Source organism: Emys orbicularis, chromosome 5 (assembly GCF_028017835.1).
Source record: "Emys orbicularis isolate rEmyOrb1 chromosome 5, rEmyOrb1.hap1, whole genome shotgun sequence".
Taxonomy (NCBI): Eukaryota; Metazoa; Chordata; order Testudines; family Emydidae; genus Emys; species Emys orbicularis.
The window spans coordinates 10,231,497-10,259,119 of record NC_088687.1 but is presented as its reverse complement, the minus strand read 5'-3'; the positions used below and the strand labels follow the sequence as shown (position 1 = coordinate 10,259,119).

At 48.4% G+C, this 27,623-nt stretch overlaps 1 protein-coding gene across 1 annotated transcript; it reads left to right on the top strand.

Annotated features, from left to right (window-relative positions):
* Window positions 1–28: 28 nt before the first annotated feature.
* On the top strand, window positions 29–27,000 carry LOC135879201 (probetacellulin-like). Its single transcript, XM_065405108.1, has 5 exons — window positions 29–218; window positions 17,081–17,198; window positions 23,691–23,837; window positions 25,260–25,367; window positions 26,947–27,000. Exons 1-4 carry the CDS (start codon window positions 29–31, stop codon window positions 25,363–25,365), a joined length of 561 nt encoding a protein of 186 aa, XP_065261180.1. The 3' UTR covers window positions 25,366–25,367; window positions 26,947–27,000.
* Window positions 27,001–27,623: the final 623 nt, after the last annotated feature.

Sequence of the window (27,623 nt, the reverse complement as noted above, 5' to 3'; positions counted from 1 at the left end):
GAGGCTACTCAATGGTCCATGAAGCGCCATGCGAGCACGGGGAGAATGGGCATTAAAGAGCGAGGCTGGGACCTCTGCGGAGCTGCTGCAGTCGAGCATCCACGGCCAGAAGAGAGACGATGGGAAACTCGCTTCGATGGCTGGCTACAGCCGCAGCAGCTGTCTCATCAAGCTCTGCTCACGCTCTAGCCAACAGAGGCAGGACAAAGAGCCACCCAGTGAGAGCCTGCGTTGCAATTCGCAATACGCGGTTTTTCAGTGGATTCTGCTGCCCTGACAGTCTATTTCCTGTAATGTGCACATCCAGCCTCCCTAGCTGACCTCAATGGGAGTTAGGTTCTCCGTGCCCACAGGACAGGCTGGTCTTACCATGAGGTGAACTGAGGCGGCCACCTAAGGTGCCAGACCGTGGGGGGGCGCCACTAGGACCCAGAGTGTAGAAAATTGTGTCTGCTGCGGGTGCCTATGTATTCTCTCTGCTCGAGATGCACAGAGATGGTGGAGTGCTGTGCTGGAGGAAGGAGGGCACAAGAGACATAACAGGGAGGCAGGCGAAAAGGTGAGAGGGAATAACAGAAAGCAACAGGAGCTGCAGGGAGAGAGAGGAGGAAGAGCCTCTTATGTACCTCTCCAGCACCCCCAGGAGCCTGGACTGATTCACACCAGCTTCTCAGGGAGCTTCCTGTTTCCTGCTGCTTCCCTGAACCCACTGGAGGAGAACAGGCAGTCAGCTGAAATAGTAGGAGCCAGTTAGGCCCTTAAGACGCTGATATCTTCCCTCACTCAGACTCTGCTACCAGCCTGCTTATTTGTCCCCTTCAATTGAGTGTTGAGAGCCACTCTAGCTGGCACAGAACAGCAGTCCTAGTGAAAGAAGAAAATGTCCCTCTGGGGCAGCATTCAGAAAAAGAAAGAAAGCAAAGGAAGCTTTTCTATCTAAGCAGGAAGGAGCTCTCCTGAGATACAGACACAAATGTTCACGGTGAACCTTCCAGCCCCAGTGAGAATGTGAGTGGTGAGGAGATGCCTGATCTTCCAGTTAGTCAGAGTGCAGGTGACCTGGCAGCTACTGCAGCATCCATATCTCCATCTCAAATGGGTGTAACCATGCACATTCCTGAAGAAAAGTGTAGATCAGAGAAGAGTGTGGTGGAGGTGCAAGAAACAGCTGCTGCTGAGTTTAGTTCCTTAAGTCTAGATGATCCAGGACTGTGGACCCACTTGAGCAGTAGCCTGAGGGACTTCCTTGTACTGCATGGGCCACAGCAAGTGAAAAACTTCATGTTCCTCAAAGACAATGAAAATAGTAGCTTCCATCCAACACATTACTGGTGTGAAATCCCCAATGGTGACAAAGTGAAGAGGCCATGGCTTATGTACTCAAAAACCTAGAATGCTGCATACTGTTTTTGTTGCAAACCCTTCCAGTCTAATGTTCCAGCCACATTGGGTTCTACAGGAACAAAAGACTGGAAAAATCTGGCGAGAAATCTGGCATGCCATGAGAAGGCAGCAAATCACCAAAGAGCATTCCATAGGTGGAAAGAGCTTGAGATGAGAATAAGATTAAAGACCACCATAGATGATCAGCATCAAGGGAAGATTGCATCAGAGTCTCTTCACTGGCAAAATGTTCTGAAAAGGCTTGTTGCCATTGTGAGAATGCTTGCTACCCAAAACCTAGCACTGTGTGGCACTTCAGATCAGCTGCATGTGCCAAACAATGGAAACTTCCTTAAAATTGTGGAGCTGATGGGTGAGGTTGATGCTGTACTCCAGGAGCATCTAAGAAGAGTCACCACCCAAGAAATGGACACAACCCACGACCTCGGAAAAACAATTCAAAATGACATCATACTGTTACTGGCAACAAAAGTCAAACAGAAGATTGTGTGACTGGAGGATATCTGGATGCATATTATAAGACTGTCCTACATAAATGAGAAAAAGTTGAGGTGCCTTTATTATTCTTTTGTTCCATTCTTTGTTTCTCTGGGGAATGCACTATCACGGTCTTCCTTTTAAACAAATAAAACTAAAACTTAAAAAAAAAAAAACAATGGCTGTTGAAAATAGCAATTCCAGTCCTAATAACCACTGGGAAGCATTTCTTGCTCAATTTATTCTACTTTTTCTACAGCAAGTTACAGTGGATCAGTATATTTGATTTGTGGGAAATGAAGTAACAGCTGCCCAAATTGAGCTTGAGCACTCCTGAATTTTGAGGATCTTCAAATCTGGAAGGCAGGTGCTAGATTCCCTTTCTGAATATTAGCTATATCTGGAAAGGAAAAGTCAATTTCTGCTTCCATGGCTCAGAAGTGGAAATCCTCCTAAGTGCCTGGTACTGTATCTAAAGCTGCCCAGGTCCAGAGCCTCCCCTCCCTTACTTTTCATTTTAAATTCTAGTGGGATCCACATACCTCCCTTGCTAGGCTTCAGATAGAGAGGTGCACTGTCCATTTAGTCCCCCCAATTCCTTCTTTGGGGGAGAGACCAGGGCTGGGGCGGCAGGAGGTGCGGGTGGTGGGGAAGAGCCCAGGGCTGGGGCGGCAGGGGGTGTGGGTGGGGGCCAGAGCTGGGGCGGCAACGGGTGCGGGGGGGGAGAGCCCAGGGCTGGGGCGGCAGGAGGTGCGGGTGGGGGGGAAGAGCCCAGGGCTGGGGCGGCAGGGGGTGTGGGTGGGGGCCAGAGCTGGGGCGGCAGCAGGTTTGGGGGGGGGAGAGCCCAGGACTGGGGCAGCAGGAGGTGCGGGTGGGGGCCAGAGCTGGGGCGGCAGAGGGTGCGGGGGGAAGAGCCCAGGACTGGGGAAGCAGGAGGTGCAGGTGGGGGGAGAGCCCAGAGCTGGGGCAGCAGGGGGTGTGGGCAGGGGAGAGTCCAGGACTGGGGCAGCTGATACGTACCTGGTGTCCAGTGTGCCACTGGAATAGCCCTAGGAGTTGATTAGGATGGGCTACGCTGAACAGAGCAGTAGAAGTAGGAAACCAGCCGCAGCCCCATCAGCCAAGCCATAGGGGAGTTTTCTTCGAGCAGCGTCATGCCTTCAGCACCGGGAGAGGAAAGGCACAGGACCCCCACACACACACACACACACACACACTCCTGAGGTTACAATTGCTTGTTTCTAGCCATAGTGATTCCATTTTAAAATTCAGCCCCCACTGGGCTGTCTGACTTCCTGCCACACACTGGAGTAAGCAGTGGGCTTTTGGGCATGGATCAGACTGAATGAGCTCCCCTTTCCGCACAAGTTAGGAGATTCCATCAGTGTAGATCATCCGCCTCAAATTATAGCTTGAACAGAAGATGTGGAGCTGACAACGCTGCCCTGTAGCAATGTCCTTCTTTGGTTGTATTCACACTGGTCCCAGGTGCTGTTAGTAGTTCATGTCCGGGATCGTCAGCAGAGGGGGAAGCGTGCAGGAAGGTGTTGTCAGACGCTCCCGGTGTGGTGCTCTGCTCTGTTCAATGTTGATATCAGTCGGCTGCGTGCGTATGTTCCCTCTGTGTGCTGCCCCAGCTCTGCGCAGATCGCTGACACAGCAGATCCCGAGAGAACCCCCAATGACCACAGACTCTAGTGAGGTACGAAGGCACCCGGGCCAGGTTTATTGTCAAACGAAGCACAGTAATGGTTCCCTCTAAACTTTACTCTAGAGGACGTACTACGAATATGTGCCCCCTGGCAATGGACTCAGCTCAGTCAGTGGCGGGACTTTCCACTGCCCCCTAGGCTGGACAAAGATATCCACTCAGGGATGCATTCTTATACACAGATACAAACAAGTTACACATCCCTCCTGACGTATTGAGGTGCAACCCCTCTACGTAGCAAGGTGCCGCCTCTCACCTTGTACATGTTGGTTCGAACAAAACAATACTATTCATCATATTCCCCTTTTGGCCCTGTCATTGGGATGGGTCAGCCTGTTCCTTGTTGTGTGTGGAATGTACAAGTATGCAAATGTTCTGATATCTGGTGTCCAGTACCTTTTAGGTATGTCTCTTTTTGCAGCATCAGCCCTTTCCTTGCCAGCTTCTGTGAGCAGGGCCTGCCTCTGGCTCACAGCTTAACTTTGCTTTATGTTAGCAAAGTCTTGACCATTACTTTAGTTCAGGCCTCATACCAGGCCTCTGATACAAGGGTTTATGTCTCAGGGCCTCCTCTTACTACAGAAGGAATGAGAGGAAATGATTCTGAAGAATACCATGATATTTCCGATCCTTTGCTATAGTGATGGGAATGACCAAGCTCCCGCGTGCCTGCATTATTAGCTGTACAGGTTCGTCTGATTGGGCAAATTGCCTGTTTTAGACTCTACTGAAACCCATTGGAGAATCTGAGACTCCACAAATGACCACTTTATTCCTGTAAAGTAGCTATGGCCTGAAGCCAAAGGAGGAATGGTCCAGGCTGGTTATTACAAGAGCCCTGTGAAATGTGGATATCGTATGAGCCTTGTTTGTTTTCAGCTGGTGCCCCTGACTTTCATGGAGATTCAACCTAAACTCAGCCAGTACCTGGTTTGCTGTCACCCTCCTGTGAAATGGGTGAGCTGTGTAACTTCAGCCTGGAAAGTCACAACTTTTCCCCCCAGCTACTCCTCCCAGCCTGCTCCTGACAGATCCCTGACTCCCTTTCATCTCTGTGGGGTGCTGAGTGGGGGCCTGTAAAGTGTCCCTCATGGTGAAGTGATCATGGAAGGGATTGCTGAGTACACAGCAGCCAGCATCCTCCTCCCAACGGCTTTGTAGGGTGGCCAGCTGGCCCCGTCCCAGGAATTGGGAGAATCTGGCTATTCTGCTGCTGTCTGAGATAGTGGGAGGGCTGGTTAATTTATCAACCAATTAAAAATAATGATGGTTGAGCTCCAGCTCCCCTCAGATGCCCTCCTTTAGCAGCCTGAGGCCTCTTAACAAAGGCATCAAGCCAAGACTCCTCAGCCTAACAGGTCCTCCTCCCTTTCCTCTCCACACCTCCTCACCAGCTTCAGCGTCCTCATTAGGTGACATCACCAGAATCTGCAATGGTTCACTCTGCCCAGTTGGTCACCATCTGTCCCTTGCTTCTCTGATCGCTTTCCTCCCTCCCACTGTCAAAGGAGAAGAGTTGCAGTCTTTACTCAGGCTTAATTCCCATGGGTTGTCAGGATGGGCCCCAGGCATTTAAGAATTAGATTCACTTTGGATGCAGCAGCTCAGATAGTAGAATTGGCTGGCGGGAAGATACACCGGTGTCACTGGTTCCAGTGTAAAAACAAAACAAACACCAGATGTGTAGATATTTTTGCAGCTCAGAATGCTGGGGTTGGTTCACTAGGCTTCATATGAGGTCTTATTAGACTGGAGCATTCAGATGACTTCTGCGTAATCAAAATGTTTGTGAATCCCAAGAGCTGTACTAAACTTTCACACAATGAGCCTGTGGAACTCATTGCCACTAGGTATCACAGCAACCAAGGGCTTAGCAGGATTGAAACACGGCTTAGACACTTACATGGAGAAGAATAGCCAGAGCTTTAATAAATACTAAGAAACCAAATGAGTGTTGGAAGGGAAATCTAAACCCTCTTGTTTCAAGGCATAAGTCCCTCTCTAACTTGTGGGGGTTGGAGGAATGTTCTCTAGGGGCAGGTTGTCCCATAACTATTTATTGAATCGTTTTGCTGAACCTTCCTCTGAAGCAAATTGTACATTCAGAAGTTTCTTGGCTCCACCACTTAATCAGGGTGACGTAAGACGAGCTTGACCAATTATCTGCCTTTTCTGCAGGAAAAATACCACTGGGCACCATTCTGCAACAAATCCACCTCTGCAAATAATCACCAGTACTAAATAATCCACCCAAGGGTGCAAATCCAGGGTTTGTACGCTGGTCCTCGAACCTCCGATCTCTGCCCTTTGAGCTGAGGCCAAACCTCTGCAGCAGTGACACAGGGCCAACAAATCCATATGTTCTTTACGGTTCCCCTCTAGCCGTCAGACTGTTCACGCACATCTCTGAGCACTACAAGTAGGTGCATTAATAACTTTGCTTAATTATAATGAACTTTCTTCAAATACAGCTGGTGGAGAAGTTTTCCAGGAGATGTAAACAATATGGAAAGTTAGCTGGCTAGTGGGAAATGAAGGACAGAGAAGAGTCAGTTTCTTATTGGGGTTAATTTTTTTTTTAAAGTGACCTGTAACTCAAACACAATCATAGAATCATAGACTTTAAGGTCAGAAGGGCCCATGATGATGATCTAGTCTGACTTCCTGCACAATGCAGGCCACATAATCTCACCCACCCACTCCTGTATCAGACCTGTGTCTGAGCCATTGAAGTCCTCAAATCATGGTTTAAAGACTTCAAGGTGCAGAGGATCTTCCAGCAAGTGACCCGTGCCCCACACTGCAGAGGAATAAGACAGATTCTCTTCAAACACAGCTGAAAAATTCTCCGGTATTTACAGAATAAGCCCAAAGAACGAGGAGTACTTGTGGCACCTTAGAGACTAACACATTTATTTGGGCATAAGCTTTCGTGGGCTAAAACCCACTTCATCGGATGCATGCAGTGGAAAATACAGTAGGAAGATATATATACACAGAGAACATGAAAAAATGGGTGTTGCCATACCAACTCTAACGAGACTAATCCATTAAGGTAATAGGTGATAATAGCCCACCTTAATGGATTAGTCTCGTTAGAGTTGGTATGGCAACACCATTTTTTCATGTTCTCTCTCTCTCTGTGTGTGTGTGTGTGTGTATATATATACATATCTTCCTACTGTATTTTCCACTGCATGCATCTGATGAAGTGGGTTTTAGCCCACAAAAGCTTATGCCCAAATAAATTTGTACGTCTCTAAGGTGCCACAAGTACTCCTCGTTCTTTTTGCTGATACAGACTAACACGGCTACCACTCTGAAACCTGTCAGAATAAGCCTAGCAATTTTCAAGCCAAACCACTTGCATAAGTCAATTTGTGGGACAAAGGGTTTATCTGAAACTAGGGCTAGTACCAGAACCTGGTTGTAATCTTTAACTACAGAGAGCTTCCTGTTCTATGAAGTTAGACAAGCCAGTAGGACAATTCTGTCCTCTGTGAGAAGTAAAGATCTGGGTCCTTTGAGGTGCACATCACTTCTGGGTTATTTTCTATGTACGCTACAGCCATGTAGGTCTGTCATTCTACCACAAGAGGGTGTTGTAACGTAAGCTTTACTTTCATTTGCCTGAGATGCGCATGAGATTATCCTATCTGTCTTAAGGAGCAGGCTGAGCCATAACGCCTATCAGTTAGGGTGACCAGATGTCCTGATTTTATAGGGACAGTCCCGATTTTGGGGTCTTTTTCTTATATAGGCTCCTATTACCCCCCCACCCCCTGTCCCAATTTTTCACATTTGCTGTCTGGTCACTCTATTCTCAGTCCTAGAGCTGGGTGATTTTTTTTTTTTTTTTTTTTTTAAACGGAGAATACAAATTTTGGCTGAAAAATGCATTTTTGGGCCCATCAAAATTATTTGTGACGTGGGATCAAATTCTGCAAATAGTTTCAGCTGGAAAAACAATGGAAGACAAATCTGTCAGCATTTCACTTTGACAGTTTCAAAATGAAACACTGACTTTTCATTTCAAAACAGGATTTCATTAAGAAATTTAGCAATTAAAAAAAAAAAAAAGTGAACCCCCTCCAAAATGAAAGGGAAAACCTGCAAGTTTCATTTCGGGTTGAACAAAATGTTTTGTCCGACTGGAGACAATTTGTTTTCTGCTGTGGCAAGGAAAAACTTCAGTTTCAGTTAAAAAATCATAGAATTGTTTTGCCAGATGTTTTGTTTTTGTTTGACCGCCATGCTGAAAAATCCATTATTCACTCAGTTCTATGTCCTCTTTATTCAACTAATCATGGACCTGCTTAAACACCAGCACAGGGATGCAGCGGTCTGCCCAGGAGAATGAATTCGAGACGCTTAGTTCGGCTGACCAGTGACAGTAACCCAGCTAAAATAACTACGGTTTGTCCCATTCAAGTTCAAACCCAGCCTATTCAAACACCACTGAAGTAACCCACATGGAAGATGTGGATGCTGGCCCCGTATGAACTTATAGGCTGGCTGGTCCTCAGTTGAGCATCACTTTGGGCCATTTTTGGAGTGAATGTGACTAGCCAGACAGGCTGTGTTGCATGGTACGGCGGCTTTCCCTGCTCTCCTGTTGGAAGGGGTGACCTGGGAAAGCAGCTCAGTCTGTCCTTAATGGTGGGTCACGCTGGATGTCAATCTTCTCCTGCTACATGTGGGTCTGACTGTTGTGGGGCTGGGTGGGTGCATAGAGGTCAGACTGCTCTCCGGCATGCTGAGAAGCTGCATAACCACCCATGGCTAGCACGGCCGAGTCTGTGGCCCTACATGTGTCCTCGTAGCCTAGAGTTTCAGGCCAGAAGGGACCACCAGATCATCTAGGCTGATCTCCTGCATGCCACAGGTTACCAACTCCACCCAGCTCCCATAGGCTAAACCCAAGCACCAAAATTAGACCAAACCATTACAGCTGACAGGGCACTAGAATATGTCGAGCCCTCAGCACATAGTGGGCAGATGGGCCTCCAGCCCTACCCAACCCTCTGGCTTCTCTGTGCCCTGAGCCGGCACCTGTGCCCTGCAAGCTGTGCATCGCGCTATACCTGGTGCCCTGGTTCCGATGCCGAGGGCTGTTGGTGCAAAGCCAAGGATGGGATTCTCCCCTTCGTGTTTAGGGTCAGAAAAACGTGGCTTTCATCATAGCCTTGAGCAAGGACTGTTACGTCGGACGCTGGCGCTGGCTTCCTCTCTTTGAGCCAGGGTAGGCTTAAGGCTTTCATACAGCTATTGGGGCTAGTTTCCAAAGCCATGGGCTAAAAGTGCATTTGGTACGTCCACACAGACATCCTGGATTTCCTTTCCCATGCTTGCTAATCTACAAGTACCACCTTTTTGCTGGTTCCTCTGGTAAACACAGATGCCCAGGCAGTTTGCTTATATCCTCAGGTTAGCAGGCCCATTGGGCTTCAGCCCAAATAAACAGAATCCTGTTTAGTTTCTTACCAAATTCCATTTTGAGCAGGTGCTGTGATCGTTGTGTATTTTAACTGTCACCTGGGTTAAACAGATCATGCTGTGCCATGGGGTTCTCCTGGCCCCAATAGCCTGATACATTGGACCTCCCCTTTGGGTTTAAGCCAGAGTTGGGTGGAGACATGCGTAGCACTAGCAAGCTCCAGAGGAAAGGAAAGCATCTGGTGATGGCCAGTGAAACAGTAAGGAAGGCAGCTTACAAATCCCGTTATGGAAGGGGAAAAGTAGGGTCAAGTGGGTAAGGCATGGGATCTAGACTGACCTGCTGTTTGGCCTCAGGAAAGTCACTGCCCCTCTCTGCTTCACCTCCTTCCCTTGCTCCTTCTTGGCATGTAGATTGGAAGCTTCTGAGGTGTATGTCTCACTAGGCTCTGTACAGCACCTAGCACACGTCTCTTGGCTGAAGCCTCCTGGTATTACCGTAATGCATGTCATAATAAATCACTCCACAGCTGGGAAATATTGTAGAACCCTGCCCTGAGATCCCAAGAGGGGAGGGTTTGAGGTTCCCGTTAATAAGATCCCAGCTATGCTGACTAACGGTGGCACTCAGACCACAAAGTTGGGATCTGAATGTGAATGTTTCCAAAGAGATTTGGATTGGGCACCCCAATAAAAATCCAGTTTATGGAAGCGGGTCTGAGCCACGGAGATCTTATGCACATCCCAAGAATTTGAGGGTCTGGTGCTTTTTTGCAAGACCCATCTTTAACATTATCTCTGCATCTTGTCTCTTGTGGCAAAACAAAAAAGTGACTTTTTTTTTACTTTTTGATTTTTAAAATCATTTTTTTAAAAAAGGAACACACATCACTGTTGATGTAGGAGCCTTATTGGGTTAGGTGGCAAGTGTCACTCACTGACCCTTGATTCCATGATGTAATCTTATCCTTTGCCTTTCTAGAGCCTTTAAATGCACCAGAGCCCTACAGAAGCAATTCACAGAGCAGAGCAGAACCAGGGTCTCTTAATTAGAGCTGGGCAAAATTTTTTCATCTGAAACTTTTTCTCTGCCAAAAAAAAAAAAAAAAAAATGCAAATTCCAGTCCACAGAAACATTTCATGAATTCCTGTTGACTTTGCTGAATTGTTTGTTCAAAAACAAAAATAAAATCCCCAAACACTGAAAACAATCAAAATTTAAAAAAACCCCAAAACCCTTCTATTTCATTTAGAAATTTCCTTCAATTTATTTAAAAAATAAAAGTTTAAAAGAAAAATAGCTCAAAACCAAAATGGAACATTTTGTTTCAGATCAAATGAAATGGTTAATTCGACCCCAAATAATTTTTTTTTCCTATTTGTAAATGCCAGTGAACTGAAAAATCCGTTATTGGCCCGGCTCTACTCTTTGGCCATGTATATGCAATGGTGATATAAACCCATAGCATAGACACACTACACTGACCGGAGTTTTTCTGTTGGTGAAGGAACGCAGATGAGAATGTTGATTGACAAATAGTGACCAGTATTGGAATGAATTGCCTAGGGAGGTTGTAGAATCTCCATCATTGGAGATTTTTAAAAGCAGGTTGGACAAACACCTGTCAGGGATGGTCGAGATAATACTTAGTCCTGCCATGAGTGCAGGGGACTGGGCTAGAGGAGGTCCCTTCCAGTCCTATGATTCTATATCAGGACACTCGACTGTAGTTTGAATGAGAGAGAATCATTTATGATTCCAAATGAAGCATTTGGTTAAAATTATTATTAGAATTAGAACGTTGTGTATGTGTAATAATATTTGTTGAATATTTTTCACATTAAAAGGAGTGGGCAGTGTTTCAAATGAAGATTGAGGTCTGTGCTGTAACCCTCGAATCCCCTCCTCATGTACCCCTGTTGTTCACATAGGTATGGTCATTGATTGATATTGCGAATGTTAAATACATGCATTTCAGGTATTAAAAGTCTTCTACCTTGATTTTGTATGCCCCACATCATGCAAATGCTTACTGATGATGGGGTGGTGAGAGTGAGATGACGTCAATATATCAAAATGCTCAGCAGTGCTCGTGTCGTCAGGCAGATTCTTAAAATGGATGATCTTGGGACACCGAATCCACCAAAAAGCCTTGTATGGCCCCGAAAGCAAGACTGACCCGAGAGGCTGCCATGCTATTCTCCCCCTCGCCCCCCATACAGTCTCTTGGGCTACCATCCCTATCTTGCAAACAGGGAAGAGAGCAATTAGGGTTAGATATCCTGGCCACTGAGAACATAATCCCCTGGGGTGCTGGTGAGTACCAGCATGGTAAGGCTACACTCCAGACTAATTATTCTTTTGTACTAGAATTAACTTTTAACCCTTGTGATGATTACTTCTGGGAGGGAGGAGAGCTTCCTTTCTGCTCTGCTACATCGCTTGCCTCCTGCTCTTGGATAGGGAATTTAGGTGTTCACAGTTCAGTTTGCAGGTAAGGTTGCTTTAGTGAATAGTAGATGACGAGAGCTTGGCATTTCATGCATACTTAACACAAGTTAACAGCTGGTGAGCTCAGATGGTCAGAGCCAGGTAGGACCTTCCTAAAACTCTAAGCTTGTTAAATATTAAGAATTACACCAAAAATGGGGGGGGGGGAGGGGAAGGAGAAAGAAAAGCTCTAAAAACTTAAACTGGCCAAATAATTCACACTGAATAGCATTCAACATGTTTGTGGAGTCCCCCCCCGCCCCCACTGCCCCTGTTGGCATGTTGTCCTGCAGCAGGTTGTCAAATTTTTGAATGTCTGTCTGAAATTCTTCCTGAATCTCTTCAAAGAATAATTCACGGTCTGTGCAGGGTGTTGTCTGCGTTCATTGTGTTCTGAGCTGTGATGGTTCTTTCAATCCCGTGGTGATATTTCTAGTCCCTGATTGGGTGACTCATTTCACGAATGAGTGCGCCCTGGGACTCTCATAACCTAAGGTACAATTTGAAATAGGTATTGAGTAATAAATACTCAAATAATACCTTTTCCAGGAGTACTTGCAATAGTGACGTTCAGGCATTTGAATATTCATGGAAGCAAAAATGTTCAGACATGTCCTACAGAAATTGTTGGTTATTGCTGTGCCTTTGTCTCCCTATCCCGCATCCTCCCTTTCCATCATGCATGCCCTTTGCTCCTTTCTTCTTCCCATGCTAACTTCTGTTCCTCTAGCTTCTTCCCCCTGCCCTGCAGTGTGGTAGCACTTTCGTGCTGCTGGGACCTCCTCTGAAATGTCTCTGGTAATGGCTTCCACTCCTGAAGAGCATGGGAAGATTAGGGGTTCAGTGCCAGTTGACTAAACTCTTGGAGGAACTCTGCAGGTGTCCAAAACAGGGGGACTCATTGAGAGAGGCCATTTTCCTGGATCACACTCGTCCTACAGTGAATTATTAAAGCGTGGAGGGTTAATTCCAAACACTCGGAAGAGTCCCTGAAGCGGTGTAGTTTTGGAGAGGTTCTGGGGTCCATTGGAATGCAGCATTCGCGCACCGCGGTTAGTGACACTTGCTGTGGGCATGGACGGATGGATGGTACGGCAGAGGAGTGGAGAAGAGTGTGGTGTCCATCTTGCCCTGACCAAGTCTGGCTTCCATGGTTTAGCGGGAGGTGGCTGTTCTTTGGCGTGGGTAGAAGCACAGATGAGTTCATGCTGGTAGGCAGAGGATTTATGCAGCAACTCGCTTGGCTGTTGAGACGAGGCTCCTTATGTTTGGTAAGAATTATGGCCATTTACCAGCAGGAACGTTAGAAGACTGAACAATGTTGTTGTCTTTTATACAATAGTGACCGGAAAAAAGTATGCGTGTGCCTTCCCTGATGGTGTAGGTGCTTTTTGAGATCAGTCAGTGTAACCTTAACCAGATTAAACCTGTAACCTCCTCAGGCTGAATAGCTTCCCGCCAGGAAACTTAGGAGCAGTTAGAGGCCAAAATTGCAGCTGGCTCGACTAGAACTGCGGTGACCGGGACCTTACCGCACTCAAGAGCTGTGCCCAGGGAAGAGCTGCTAGTCTGGGGAGCCTGGCAGGTTCTGCTGGGAAAGCTGGTAACCTCCCCAGGCAGGCAGCCAAGATTATTTCCCTCTTCCTTCTTTCTGTGAGATGCCAGGGAAATCTCTCTAACACAGAACAAAGGCTGCATTATCAGGCCTTCCAGAGTCAGGAAATCCCACTCCTAATATGGGGTCCATAAAGCCATGTTGTGCCTATGTGATAATGTCTACTCCTGGTTTTTACACGTAACCTTTAGAATATTAACGCTGCGAGTGTTGTCTGTGGGAGAAGTAGGATGTTCATTGCAGCCGTTGCTGTGATTGGAGCAACTTGGACAGCTGGGATTTCCTGACTTGAGGGTCATGATTGTTAATGCCCCGTCACAACTGTACACTTACTTTTTTTTCTTTGCAAGTAATTTTTATTATTCACTTTGTGCTGGGTGGTGCTATGAGACCCTACCCTCCTGGTCAAGTGGAGCCATGCCATAGCCAAGGGGAACATCTGCTCATGTGTGTGACGGCTCCTTGGCTCACACAGCAATATGGCTTTGAGTAGGAATACCTCTTCGATACCCTACTCGGTGTATAGAGCTGTGCTCAAATACGGGCCAGAAGAGCTCGCTTACCCTACCCACCGCCCCCAAGTACCCACCCAGGGTTCCAGTGACAGCCATGTCCAGGGACCCTGTTGTAACATGGTTAGTAGGGTTAACCATGTTAAATCAATTCTAGGGTTAACTGCCCCCCCTCCAGGGTACCCCTGTGGGTCTCAAGTCTCCAGCCATCTCTGGGTGGATGTCGTCATGCTGTCTGGAGTGGTTCACGACTGAGTGCGCCAACCACAGGGTGCACACACCAACCTGGTGGTATGTTCTATACCTAGATTTCACCAACTCTGTAACAAATGTGAACTCCCGGATCCCTGTGACAGTCTTACCATGGAGTCACGGACAGTCCCTGTGGGCTCTCCAGTCTATCTTGTCACCCAGGCAAAAGCTGGACTTTGTGATAAATGGTCACTTACCCCAAAAATCACAAAATAGTCAGGTTTCTCCCAGTTCCAAGAGACCAGTCACTTATGCCAGGTCAGTTTGTACCTTAAATCTCACACCGAAGACAACATTGGTAGACAATCCTATAGGAAACTAATGAATGATTTATTAACTAGGAAAAAGAAATGAGTTATTTATAGGTTAATACAGGTATCCTATATGCACAAATGAGTTCAGTCTGTGGTTCCAAAAGGTGACATTGAATGTCTTTTCAGGGCTAACCCAGGTTGACCCTGGGGATCTCTGCTTTTTGTTGCATAACTCCAGCCGTTGTAAGAGTTCAAACAGCAAAGAGATGAACAATCTTCATGTCTACTGTCTTTATTTCCCTCTTCCTACATTCCAACCAATGGGACGAGTCCTTCTGCATGCTCTTCTCCATGGGTAGATTGGGCAATCGAAAAAGCTTTTGTCCTACAATGGCCCACTTAATTTTAATAGTCCTCCTGGATGGGCGGGGGAAGCTACTCTTCCCGTCTGTAGTCACAAGTTCAGGGCTGGCATTTTTACAATTATAATACACGTATATTGTACTTTGTAGCATGGAATATAGATGTTACAAGTAAGATAATGCAGCAACTTACAAGCATTTTCGAGAGTATAAACACCTCCTTACAAGTCTAACACCTGCCTTGAACGCTAGTAACATAGAGGGGAGCTGGGCTGGTTTCCAGCTATGAATTTGTCAGTGCTCTGCTGACACCTACAGGCTTGCCGAGAGTTGGCACCTGCTTTACTAGCGTGTCCGGGATCCACATCCCTCTCCCTCCAGATGGTGGCTTTAGGGTTGCATCTCCCCGCCATTCACTGTGCTTATCACCCAGCAGGCCTGACCTCAGTCCAGCACATGCAATTCTGCTCTCTCCCATGTGTGTGACAGCGTTACCAGCAACCTGCCAGCATTTACAGAGCACAGTCTGTTTACTTAGGACAAAAGCAACTAGAGAAAACGTCACACAACAGTAAACAGTCGACACACATGCTAAGCTTACCACGTGTCACCCATCTTCCACTTGGAGAGGCTGGCAAGTTCCAGTCCTTCCAACCCTTCGAACAGGGTTTTGCTCTCTCAGTTAGTCCGACGTCAATTTGAGGATCAAACGGGGGTCCCTGAGTCAGTTCACACTGCTCCTTTATACCAACAGCCCATTCTTTTCTTGAACCCAGTCTATGCAGTTCTGCCTAGGGGCAGTACTTCAGTGGAGCTGGTTACCTGTCTGAAAACTTGTAGTAATTGCCCCCTGCTGATTTTAGTTCCTGGAGGAAACCGTAACCTTCTCCCAGGGAGCTAGAATACAATCCCTCACTCACACAAACACATGTAACATTTATCGCTGCACAAGTCTCTGGGTATTCTCTGTGCCTGTAGTGCACCTCCCACTATACTAGCCTTTTGAAGCTTCCACGCTTCGGAGGTCTACCTCTGGCACAGTAGTAGTTATTTGCATTACTGTAGTGCCTGGGAACCCTAGTTGTGGATCGCAGCCCCACTGGCTTAGGTGCTGCAAAACCCCAGAACAAAAATTTGATCCCTTCCATAAGAAAATAGACAAGTGGTTACGGAAACGGTCAGTCAGTAGTGTTTGGTGTCCTTGGCCGTGGTCTCCGCACGTCAGCTGCCTAGCTATTGCCAAGTTTTTTGTAGCGATCGCAGCAAAGGAGCGTTTGAAGGAGGGATTGGAAGGAAGGACAATGAGGTGGCTCTGCAGATGTTTGTTAGGAGCACCTCCCAAGCATAAGGGGCAGCTTGGGTGAATGCACTGAGGGATTTGTTTGAACAAGTGGGCAGTGGAGACTGGCATCCTTGGAGAGCAGGGGTGGGAGTCAACATTTTGATAGTAAATGAGATGGTAAGTAGCGTGGGGATAGACCCGGAAAGGCCAGCAGTTGTTTGGCCCAATATTACAACAGGAGACACTGTTTTCAGCCATGTAGAGACCTAGCTGTGTCCCAGAAGTGATCTTCAGATTCTCTCTTAGCCATCATAATTTTAGCTTTTATTTTTTCTGCTGTAGCTGGATGTGTTTCTTTAGGGCTGTGAATATCTGCTGTGATGTTTTTCATGGCCATGTTAGTAGCCTCTATCCTAAGATTTTAATTTCCTTCTTCCCTTTTGACTTTGGGGTTTCTGACTGGCTCTTTGAATCATTTTCTACCATTTAGTGTCACTGAGCTACTTAGTTCGCAGGATTCCCCCCTGAAAGATCTGGAACTTAGTTATGTGGCTGTCACTGTAGCCTAACGACTCAACTAGAGTTACTTATTGAACCAAGTCCTGTGTTACTTAGGGCTCTGTAGATAATAGCCTCTTCTTTTGCACTCTCGAGAACTAGCTGTTGTTACCAGTGTTGAGAAATCGCTTCAGGAAGCTTTGCCCTGGTATGACATTGGAACAGTTTCTTTGAGAAGTTGAAGTCACCCATTATAACATTCTCTCCTGATCTATTAGCATATGTGTATTCCTATAACTTGGGATTTGAATCCATAAACGTTCTACTGCATGATCCCATGCAATCAGAATTTCCCCCTGTAGATTCTATTGACTCCTTTAGTTACGTTGCTACTCCCCCACCTCTGACCTAATCTGTCCCATCGCCAGATATTGTATCCCATTGACTCTTGCCATCTGACCATGTTCCTATAATGTCTGCTGGATCAAATCCCTCTTCAGTTGCCAAGTCTTCTAGCTCGCCGATCTTTGCTTTGAATTTTCTTGCAGTGGTTTGGACGCTTATCCGATGAGGGGGTTGACCGTGTGCTTATTTTGAATTAACTCCTTCAACTGACACCTTATAGCTGCTCTGGAATTTTACCTTTGGGGTTCGGGCCAGCATTTTATCCACCTACATAACATACAGAATGGAAATGTTTTGTGAGGAGCTTGGCAGTGAAGTTGATCGTCCATAGCTTAAACCTGGTTTTGTGTCCTTTTGAAAACTCGCTCTTGTTTTTTGCAGATAATATCCCACAGTTGAGGCGGAGAGGGCACTTTTCTAAGTGCCCCGAGGAATACAAGCATTACTGTGTCAAAGGGCGATGTCGGTATGTCATGGCCGAAGAGACGCCAGCTTGCGTGTAAGTAAAACTTCCAAACCACGGGGAAGGACATAAAATTGCACTAACCGGGGCTTGAAACAGTGGAAATATTTAGCTATCGGCACACCGACTCCTAACTAACTTGATCCACGTTACCCCCACTTGCTTTCTCGGCACTGGGGGGCTGTGCCAAAGTGTCAGGAGCTTTTTGAAAGGATGACGCAGGCGCTCCTACTGAAACGTGAGAGCAGGAAAGTCTTGAATCTGGTTCAAGGTTGGAACCTTTCCCAGGCCGGCTGAAAGTACGCAAGCAAAACCTTCTGTGTCAAATAGTATTTCGGTTTTCCAGTAACACAGAGGCCCACAGGTGATGATAGTGGGAAGGAGCCTTTTGTGAAACCTTTCTTCTCATGGGAAATGTAAATAGAAAGCTTGGCTAGTTGTCTTCCTAGGTACTTTGAGTACAAGTCTGGGGTAAACAAATTTTTAACTAGAGATCAAAACTATTCATAAAGGGCCTGATCTTGCTCATCTTGCAGCTAATGGCAAAGCTCTCTCTGTCTTCAGCAGCAGGATCCGTTCCCTGGAGCAGCTCGGAGAAGGGCTAAGATCGCACGCTGTAGCAGCCCGACGGGTTTGATCTTTCCCCTGCCATTCTAGCGAAGCTGCTGTTAAATTCCATTAAAATATGGCCAGCCTGCTGCTTTCCAGCAAAGCCGCCCTTCTGTTCTTTGCCGGGAAGGGACACTGGATCCACTCGCTCTGAATTGGAGTGGTCACAGATGTGTCCAGGTTGTGACGGGTTGGTCCCCGCCCTTTTTGGGGTGCCACCTGATGTGCTGGGGTCCCACTGAGCCCGCCTGTCGCATCAGCCTGGGCTTCCCTCGTTCTGTGTTGCTGTCAAGCCCCTTTTCAGCCCACACACAAGTAGGGACATGCCCAACTGTAGAATCACACAGAGGCCTTGGCTACACTTGCGAGTTACAGCGCAATAAAGCCGCCCACAGCGCTGTACCTCACTCCCCGTCCACACTGGCAAGGCACGTACAGCGCTGTATCTCCGTGGCTACAGCGCTGCAGGTACTCCACCTCCCCGAGAGGAATATGTAGTGACTACAACTCCCGGGTGTCAATGTGAATGAGGAGTTAACTTGCTGCGCTGTGATAATCCCCTTCTCAAGTGGCCACTCTTCTCATTGTTGTGATCGGCTCCAGGAACGCGGAAGTGCCGTTTCAAAGCTCCGTACCAGAGAGAAAAAGCAAACATTTGGCTGTTTGCTTTGAGTGAGTGAATGAGAAGCAGGGAGGGCAGGGGGGTCGGAATTGCAAGGCAGCGTGCTCAGCACCCCAAAAACCACTCTCTCTGCCCCCACGCTCCCTGTCACACTCCACCCCACCCCTTTTGAAAAGCACGTTGCAGCCACATGAATGCTGGGATAGCTGCCCATAATGCACCGCTCCCAATGCCGCTGCAAATGTGGCCACGCCAGTGCGCTGGCAGCTGTCAGTGTGGACAGACTGCAGCGCTTTCCCTACTCAGCTGTAGGGAGGCGGGTTTAACTCACAGTGCTGTACAGCTGCAAGTGTAGCCATACCCAAGGTCTGCGATCAGCTCTCCATGGGAGGACTCAGCTAGGGGAATGGGCAGCACTCCAGTGCACACACCCTCTGGAGTGTAAACCCAAAATAATATTATCTTGCGCAGTATGGAAAGATCTGCACAGCGCAAGCTCCTAAAAATTGCCCCCTCCCTGAATGTGGAAGGAGATAGGCACAGCTTTCCCCCCCCTCCCATGAATTGAACAAACTGGGTTTTGAAATAAACAAAAAATAAGTTTGTCTACAAAAGGTAAATTTTAAGTGATTAGAAGGGATAGCAAACAGAACAAAGGAGATTACTGAGCAAATAAAACAAAACATACAAACTAAGCTTAATACACCAAAGAAACAGGTTACAAATAGTCATTTCTCACCCTACATGTTGTTGTAGGCGGGTTGCTGGGTTTTTGCAGCTCAGAGTTCCAGTTATGTCTCTTTACAGGTTAGACCCCGGTCTCAGCCTGGACTCAGCCCTTGCCTTTCTCCAGGTGTTTTTAGCAGTCTTCCTTCCTGGGCGGGGAAGCAGTGGAGAAGAGCCAGGGTTGACTTACTTCCCAGCCTTAAATAGAACGTACAAAAGGCGGGAATCCTTTGTTTCCAGTGGAAAAATACCAGCAGTGCCCAAGGTGACATCATCACATGACCCTGCAGTGCCAAAGCAACATCTCAGGAAGGTGGGAGATTAGTATCTTCAAAGTCTTGTTCTTCTTCTTAATGGCTCATCCAGGCTGATTGCCGACTGTCTGGTGGGCGTTCCCCCAAATACACACAGTTGTAATTGTTACATAGCCAATATTCCTAACTTCAGATGCAGAAATGATACATGTATACAAACTGGGGAAACACATTCCGTAGATCATAACCTTTCCAATGATATCTCACAGGACCTATCTTGCATAAAACATAGCTTAGTTATGCCATATTCATATCCTAACAATATTTCTATGAAGAATATGGGCGTGATGTGACACCGGTATCTTGTGTGTTTTTCTAACCACAGTTTTGTCCTTCATTCAGTGTTATCACACAGTGCAATATATTTCTCCATTTGCTGTAATTACCTGGAGTGAATTGTCCATGATGAAGATGAACAAAAATATCTTACAACGAGGAGTTCGGTGGCACCTTAAAGACTAACAGATTTATTAGGGCATAAGCTTTCATGGGTAAAAAACCCACTTCTTCAGGTGCATGGAGTGAAAATCCTCGTGGTTTTTTTTTTTTTAAATATCTTAAAATCTGTTGGTGGTTTTTTTTTTTGTTTAGTTTTTTTGCATTTTAAGAATTGGACGGGAGAGAGGTGGAAATATTGGGCATTGCACTCTTCAAAATGTGTCCTCATTTTATATCCACTGCCTGCTGGGAAAACTTGGCCCATAACGCTCCAGTTTTACTCGTTAGGTCTCCTGCACATGACGACTCTTCCTTGCTGGCTTAAAGTCTTTCAACATACAGTTCCATTGCATTGAGAGTGCCGTAAGGAGCAATAATGATATCCGGGAGAAGCTTGTGACTGACTATATAATCTAAGCTTTCATCTTACACAGAAATAAAAGTAGCTTTCAAAACTGATGTCTAGGTACTTATCTGGCCCCATTGCCGTGGTATGAGCGCTTCACATTCTTTAGTGCACGTATCTTCGTGGCCCGCAGGAGTCTGTGTGGCGCAGGGACCTGAACCCGAGATCTCCCAAGGCCTAGTCTGTGGAAGCTGATCGCTGTGCATTTGCCCTGGTGATTTTGGAAAGTAGGGGAAAGGTTTTCCACTGTCCAAACCAAGCCGCTCCTATTCAGGACTTCCTCAGCAAGAGGGAGGGATAGCTCAGTGGTTTGAGCACTGGCGTGCTAAACCCAGGGTTGTGAGTTCAATCCTTGAGGGGGCCATTTAGGGATTGGGGGGGAACCCACCACAACTGTCAGGGACAGTACTTGGCCCTGCTAGTGAAGGCAGGGGACTGGACTCAATGACCTTCAAGGTCCCTTCCAGTTCTACAAGATAGGTATATCTCCATATATTAAGAGAACACATGGTTAGCCTTAAGGACGTGACTAATTCCACTGATTTAGTGGAGCAACTTGTGCTTAAAGTGAGGGCATAAGAACCTGGCTGAAGTGGGGGCTAGAGATCCTGCTTGCCCTCACTCTTATGTGTGCACACCGAGGCCTGGTCTGCACTACAGAGCTAGGTCGACGCAAGGCAGCTTACGTCCACCTAACTATGGAAGTGTCTATGCTTCAATTTTGCTCCCGCCGATGTAACTGCCCCACTACGCTGACTTAACTCCACCTCCACGAGCAGCGTGGAGTCAAGGTCAATGTAGTTAGGTCACCGCAGTGTCTGTGTAGACACTGCATTGTTTCTGTCGACTGTTAATGGCGTTCAGGAGTCGTACCACACTGACAGTACAATCGAGGCACGCGGCTCTGGTGAGGACGCACACCGGCGACACAAGGAGTAAAAGTACGTGTGCAAGCGATGCGATTACTGCGGCAGTGGTAGTGTAGACATGGCCTCGCACACCTGGTGGCAGGAAGTCGGTGGCTGCCCCATGAAGATTTTGGGGGTAGGAACAAAGGTCACTGTTCTTCCCCCTTGCAAGCCCTCCCCCCCAAGTGTTCCAAGAAGGCAGCTGCACAGGTACATGGCGAAGGTGGGATGTAAGATTTGAACAACCTTTTACCCTCCATTCATGAATGTGGGGCCAGGATATGTATGAGTCTCAGCTTTTGGCCTCAAACATTCACACAGCCCCTCGCCTGCTGAGCTTTGGCGAACTGGCTGGGCTTTGCACTGGAATGGCTGTTAGAATGACGGCTGCACGCTTCATGTCGGTGCCTCGGTGCTTGTGATTTGGGGGAATAGTGAGCTTTAGATAATGCTAATTACCGTAATCCACACTAACATTCCTCTGATGGTGACTGTGCATTTGTTCAGTGTTCGCCGTTTGCTCTGCCCTGTGCCGGGTGCCAAAATCTAGTCCCTCCCCAGGGACTATACAGCCAGAAGCGCCTGCCGTCTGTGTGCATCTGACTTTTCACGCTGTTGCTCTAGCACTTCCACCAGTACGAACCGTGGGAGAGCGAGTGTAGATGGGCCACTGGTGTTTATCCTGCTAGGATCAGCTAACCCTGTTTGAACACATCTAGGTAACTCGGTGATAAGATGGGGCTCCCTGGGAAAGGTAGAGGTGACTTAGTGTGCTGTATTGCGATTCCTGGAGGGAAATGCAAATATCCGGCAGCAGGCCGAAAGGTGCAGCATTTCTCGCATGCTCACGCTGCGTGGGGTTTTCAGTAGGAAAGGGGGGTAGAGGTGGGAGGAAGACCCAGTGTGAGCAGGGATGGTTTTTGTATTGCCCCAATGTAGCTAAACCATTTGCTGTGGCACTGGTTCAACCCCGGGCGGTCGATTTGCTGTATGCAGGCCACTTATACCCAGCGCTGCCGCTAGTCTAGTGCAATCCCCCCAGTGTAGACAGGCCCTTTCAGATCAACCTCCCACTGATGCTCGCCTTCCTGTGGGCAGGAGTGTGTGGGGGGCACTGCTGGTGATGGAGGGACGTTACAGTGGATTGACCCCACAATGCCTAAGGGAGGAAAGGAGAGAGATTCAGGATGAAGATTTTTGCCCTGAGTCCCTCTCCCTGTGTGTGCTCTCTTCACGTCTGTACCTTACGTACTGTGGATTTCATTTGCCCCTCTGAACAGAAGGCATGGAATCGGCTTCACCAGACAGCTGGGGAGGTGTTTACATTCAGTCCACTCTTGGAGAGCACTTCATCGGGGGGACTGGGACTTGGCTTGTAGTGGCTGGCTCACAAGTCAGCGGATGAGGTTCCATTTCTGCAGCAAAAAGATTTTCAAGGCCCAGGGTGATTTTTGGCAGCTGTGCCGTTTCACACCGGTGGAAAGTGACTCCCCACGTTCCAAGCCGAGGGTAACTCCGCACCCTTGCGAATGCTGCAGTTAACCTTGAGAAATTTGAAAATACAGTAAAATCTGCCCAAGATAATGAGCCTTTACTAGCCCGTCTCTTTCCCAGAATAAACTGGGTGCCCTGCTGCTGTAGTAGGAGGTCGTCTCTGGTTGGTATCGATTTGTGTTGGCGCGTGAGTGGTCTCCAGGCAGGTTTGCGCTCTCCCTGCCTGCTGTGAGTGACGCTGGCAGCAAGTGTTCTCAGTGGGGCACTCCTTGGAGAGCCAAAGCCCAAGACCCTGCAGGAAAAACCAAACCACCCGTCTCTGATCACCGGCCCGTGTCCCTCCCTGATGAGTTCAGGGTCCAAGGGGCACCCTGCGCTCAGGGGTGGCGTATTAACACTTTGGGTGGGACCTGCTCCACCAGGCATGTATGAGCAAGCTTGAAGCTGAAAAAGGTTATGCTCGGCTTTAACCCATCCCTGACCACAGCTGCAGCAGCCTGGTGGCAGGGTTCACCCAAAGGGTCCTCTGGGCCCTGGGTTTTGATGCAATGGATAGTAACTTGGGGCCCGATCCTGCAAAGCCTTGCTCATATAGGGCTGGATTGTCACAGCCCTGCCTCAGGGAGGCAGGACCCCTCTCTTGCTCCCTGCTCAGACTGTGACTCCAGGTGCATGGCCCCTGCTCCGCCTGATCCCCCCCCCGCCTGTGAGCCAGGTGGTGGAACCCTGGTTGCCGTAGGAAAGGAAGTGAAGTAACGTAGTCATTCCCCAGAGCGAGGGGGAGGGACGGTGCGGGAGCCACACTTCATGCTGGGCTCTGTTCCTGGGACAGCATGACTATGTGCTGCCCCTTGCACAGGGCAGCTGGCGGACTTACGATGCAGCTCTCGACGATTGTGTCCGTGTGCGCGTTCGAAGGACCTGGCCTTTGATTCCCGTTCCTGTGACCGTTGGGTGTTCTCGTCGGAGTGCCAAGTCTTTATGTTGTCCCTCTTTCCCTCCCTCTTGCAGTTGCGAGAAAGGCTACACGGGCGCAAGATGCGAGCGAGTGGACATCTTCTACCTGAGAGGAGATCAAGGCCAGATTGCAGTGATTTGCTTGATCGTTGCCATGGTGGCTCTGATCGGCCTGATAATATGCATCTGCACGTGCAGTCAGTAAGTATGCTTGTGTGTTTTGCATCTCTGTGTTGTGCAAGTGCATATGAACACTAGCAAGGTCTGTCTAACTCCTCCACCGCTTCTACAACAGGGGGGTTTGGCCTGGAAAGGAAACATCAGGCATTATTAGTAGCCTTTTGAGGACTGCGTCAAGGGATGCGCTCATGATGGGTCTCATCGTGGCTTTGCAATACAATTTATTTCTCATTGCTCCTAATAACCCCAGGGTACATCAGCACAGCAATAAAAGACCCGTGGCACAGAGTCCAGCTGACCTGGCCTTCTGGGGCTTGGGCTGTGAGGCTAAAAATAGCAGGGTAGGTGTTTGGGCTAGAGCCTGGGCTCTGAAATCCAGCGGGCGGGGCAGATCTCAGAGTCCGGGCTCCAGCCCAAGCCTGGACATTTGCGCTGTTCTTTTTAGCCCCCACGCCTCAAGCCCAAGCCAGCTGACGCTGGCCCTGTCCCCTTTCAAGACCCAATCCTGCAGCACTGCACTGCAGTGGCTAGGAGCTTTGCCATTGATTTCAAGGGATGCCAGACCCAACCTGACAGATGAAAACTGTTGTTGGGTTCCTGCCAGCATTGGATTTTTCTGCAGGGTAGCGATTGGTAGTGTGGTAGTGTCTAGGAGCCCCAGTCACGGTCCAGGGCCTCAATCTGCTGGGCGCCGTGCAGGCAAACAATAGGACTGTTCTTGCCCCAAAGATCTCACACATTTATTTTTGAGGATGGTGGACTCCCTCTTACTCCACCAAGAACCTCTGACTGATGCAAATGCCTGCTGCAAAAGGAGTAGCCCCTCTACCGGGCCTGCTAATCCCTGGAACAAGCACTGAGCAGGACAGAAGTTACCTATTGTTTTGGTATACAAGCGAGTGGCAATGAGAAGTGGGGCCCACGAACGCCTCCCAAGAGGGACCGGTGAATTGAAGGTGGAGGTAGTGGGTCTGAGTACATGGGTTAGAACTCCAGTCTAGCTCTTCCCTGGACTCCCGCTGTGGACAATTCACTTGACCGCTGGAAGGGCTGGTCTAGGCACCGTTTTTGTACCGATTTAATTATAGCCATTTCTAGGAAGGCCTGAGGCTTCAGTGCTTTGCTGAATTGGAGCCCCAGGGCCCTTTTCAGCCTCCACTGAAGTCAGTGGGAGTCTGCATGGATTTTTAATAGGGGTTGGAGGAGAGCTGACCTCAAGTTTGTTCATCTGTAAATTGTGGAGACGAGTTAAAGATCTCCTAGGTGTGCTGGGAGGGTTGATCATGGTTTATACAGGGCTCTGAGAAGTGCTCTATGGATCTTAAAATATTATCTTTAAGTGGTGGTGGTGGGGGGGGGGAAGTACGTCTGATTTGAAAGAGACAGTGAATTTCTGCTACTAACCAAGCTAGCTTGGGTTAATCGCTGACTTTGCTTTGCAAGTCACTGTCGGAAGCGCCGCAGGAGGAGAAAGGAAGAAGAAATGGAAACGCTAGAGAAAGAGTTGCCTACCAAACAGGAGGATGTCCTAGAGACGGACATTGCATGAAGGTGAGTTAGGCTGGGGGTTGGGGGGGATGCAGAAAACGAAGCCCTGTCGATGTCCGGTTTAAACTCCACATGCAGCAGCTGGGTTAGGAGTGACTCTGTAAAAACGGCCCTAGGGGCATCTCTCTGTTTGCCTCCCGGTGACTCCGTACCAGAGCTGCTCAGTCTAAAATTAAAAACTAGATCCTTTTGAAGAGCCAGCCCTGCCAACCCAAGCTGGGCTGTGAAAACCAAGCGGTGTTCTTTCCAGCTCCTGCCCTGTCCCACATGGGGCTTCTGCAGGCCAGAGTCACCCCTCGGGTTCCCCTCTGCAGCTCCATTCGGGGGCTGGGGATGGACAGGAAGGAGGGTGGGATTGGAACCCAGTGAAAGGTCTGCAGAGGGGTGAGTAGGGCTGGATCCCCTGTGCTCTCCTGCAGCTGTGCGAGGGCAGAGGGGAGTGAAAGGAGGGACATGTGCTGGTAGTAGAGTGAGGAAATACGACTGACTAGAGACGCTCCCCCCACGGCACCAAGAAGAACCACAGGAGGTACCATTGGCACCCCATTCATTAGAGCAGAGCCAAGCTTCAAACACGCTTGTCGTTAGCAGGTTCCAGCATGGTTTCCCTGGCTGCGACACAGACACAGACATAGACACAGTCTCTCTCTCTCTCTCTGACTCAGAGAGGAGTGTAAAAGCCCCCTGACATAGGGAACGAAGGGGAGCGATGGCCCAGGCTCTGTGGAGGGGCACTGCGTACTTGGGGAAGCGCCAGGGTTGGGGGTCAGGAAGGTGTCCACTGAAAATCCCTGTGGCACTTAGTGCTGGCAGAAATTCCTCTAATTGCAGCCCCCCTCGGAGGTGGGGGTTTATAATAATAATTGTCTGGGTTAGCGAGGTCCCCGTTGTACTGGGCACCCTAATTAGAGACCGTTCCTGGTCTGAAGAGTGTGTGTTCAGTCTGTTACCGGGGCGAGATGAGCCAAAAGCCGCTCGGTTCCTACAGACGTGCCGCTAGTGGGAGCAGGGCCCAGTGACTCGTGGCCAGGGGGGTCCTTCGCTAGCGTGAGCCAGGCTCTGTGTGGGCTTCCCCCTGGCTCCTAAGGTTCCCTGGCTTCATCCCTGGCCTCCTTCCCCTTCTGGGCAGGCCTGAACTCCTCCTCTCCCCAAGCACTCAACATTGGCCTAACTCCGCTCCCGTGGAAGCGTTATTGCCAACTCCAATGGAAGCAGAGTTCGGCCAGCACTGAGGGATTTGAAAAATCCTACACAAGACACATCTTCCCCCTCCTTTAAAGCCTAAGTGCTCTTGCACTGAGTTCTGAGTGCCTGTTTTACCTTCTTACGGGCTTCCCTGTGGCAGAGTCGCATTGCGATAGGAGGGTGGTTCTCCCAAAGTCTGTGTACAATCCAGGTGCTATTCACACATTCCTCCCCCCACACCAGCCCATTTCACATGTTTTGGCCCTACGCAGGTTGACCTGCCCCCGCCCACATAGAAACTTTTGGATGTTTTTTAACTCAGAAGTAACACAATTCTAACAAGCCAGGTCTTCATGCTGCTGTTAATACATCTCTCTCTCTCTTTTAACCTCTACAGGTTACTGAAGGCACCTGCAGGCAGGTTCCAAACAGCACAATGTCTTGCTCTATTGGAGGGGGACACAGAAGGGCTATTGCCCGGATAATAAAGGCAGATGAATAACAGGTGTTTTTACATTGTTTATTTGTAGCTATGTCTTGTGAAAACAAAGGGCACAAGCGCCATTGAAAGTCTTCTCCTAAATCTCTGAGCTTTCATACGTTTGAGCAATTGTAGCTAACGTTTATCAGGATAACCGATAAGTTTTTAGCAGCAAATTAATGAGTTATGGTTCTGGCATATGTAATAAATAGTTTGTGTCAGGGGTTCCCAACCCATGTTACTGTTTGATCACATGCCATTGCTTCCACAGGACCCTGCCTCATTCAGTGCGCAGGATGGACTGTGCACTAGGAGAGAAACACGGTTATGTAGTGAAGGGGGCTGTTGTCTGTCGGGCCCCTGCCTCTCTTGTTGCAGTTGAAAGGTGTGTAGTGGATGAGGCAGGAATTACAGGGAGAGAAGGAAGGGGCTCCTGGTTAAGGCAGATGCTGCCCCGGAGAATTGGATTCTAGCCCTTCCTTTGCCACAGAGTTCCTATGTGATGCTGGGCAAGTCACTTACACCAAAATGTTCAGTTGGCCATGAATTGTGTTCCTTGTTTTCTGGGTGCCCTGTTTGAGATACCTGGGACC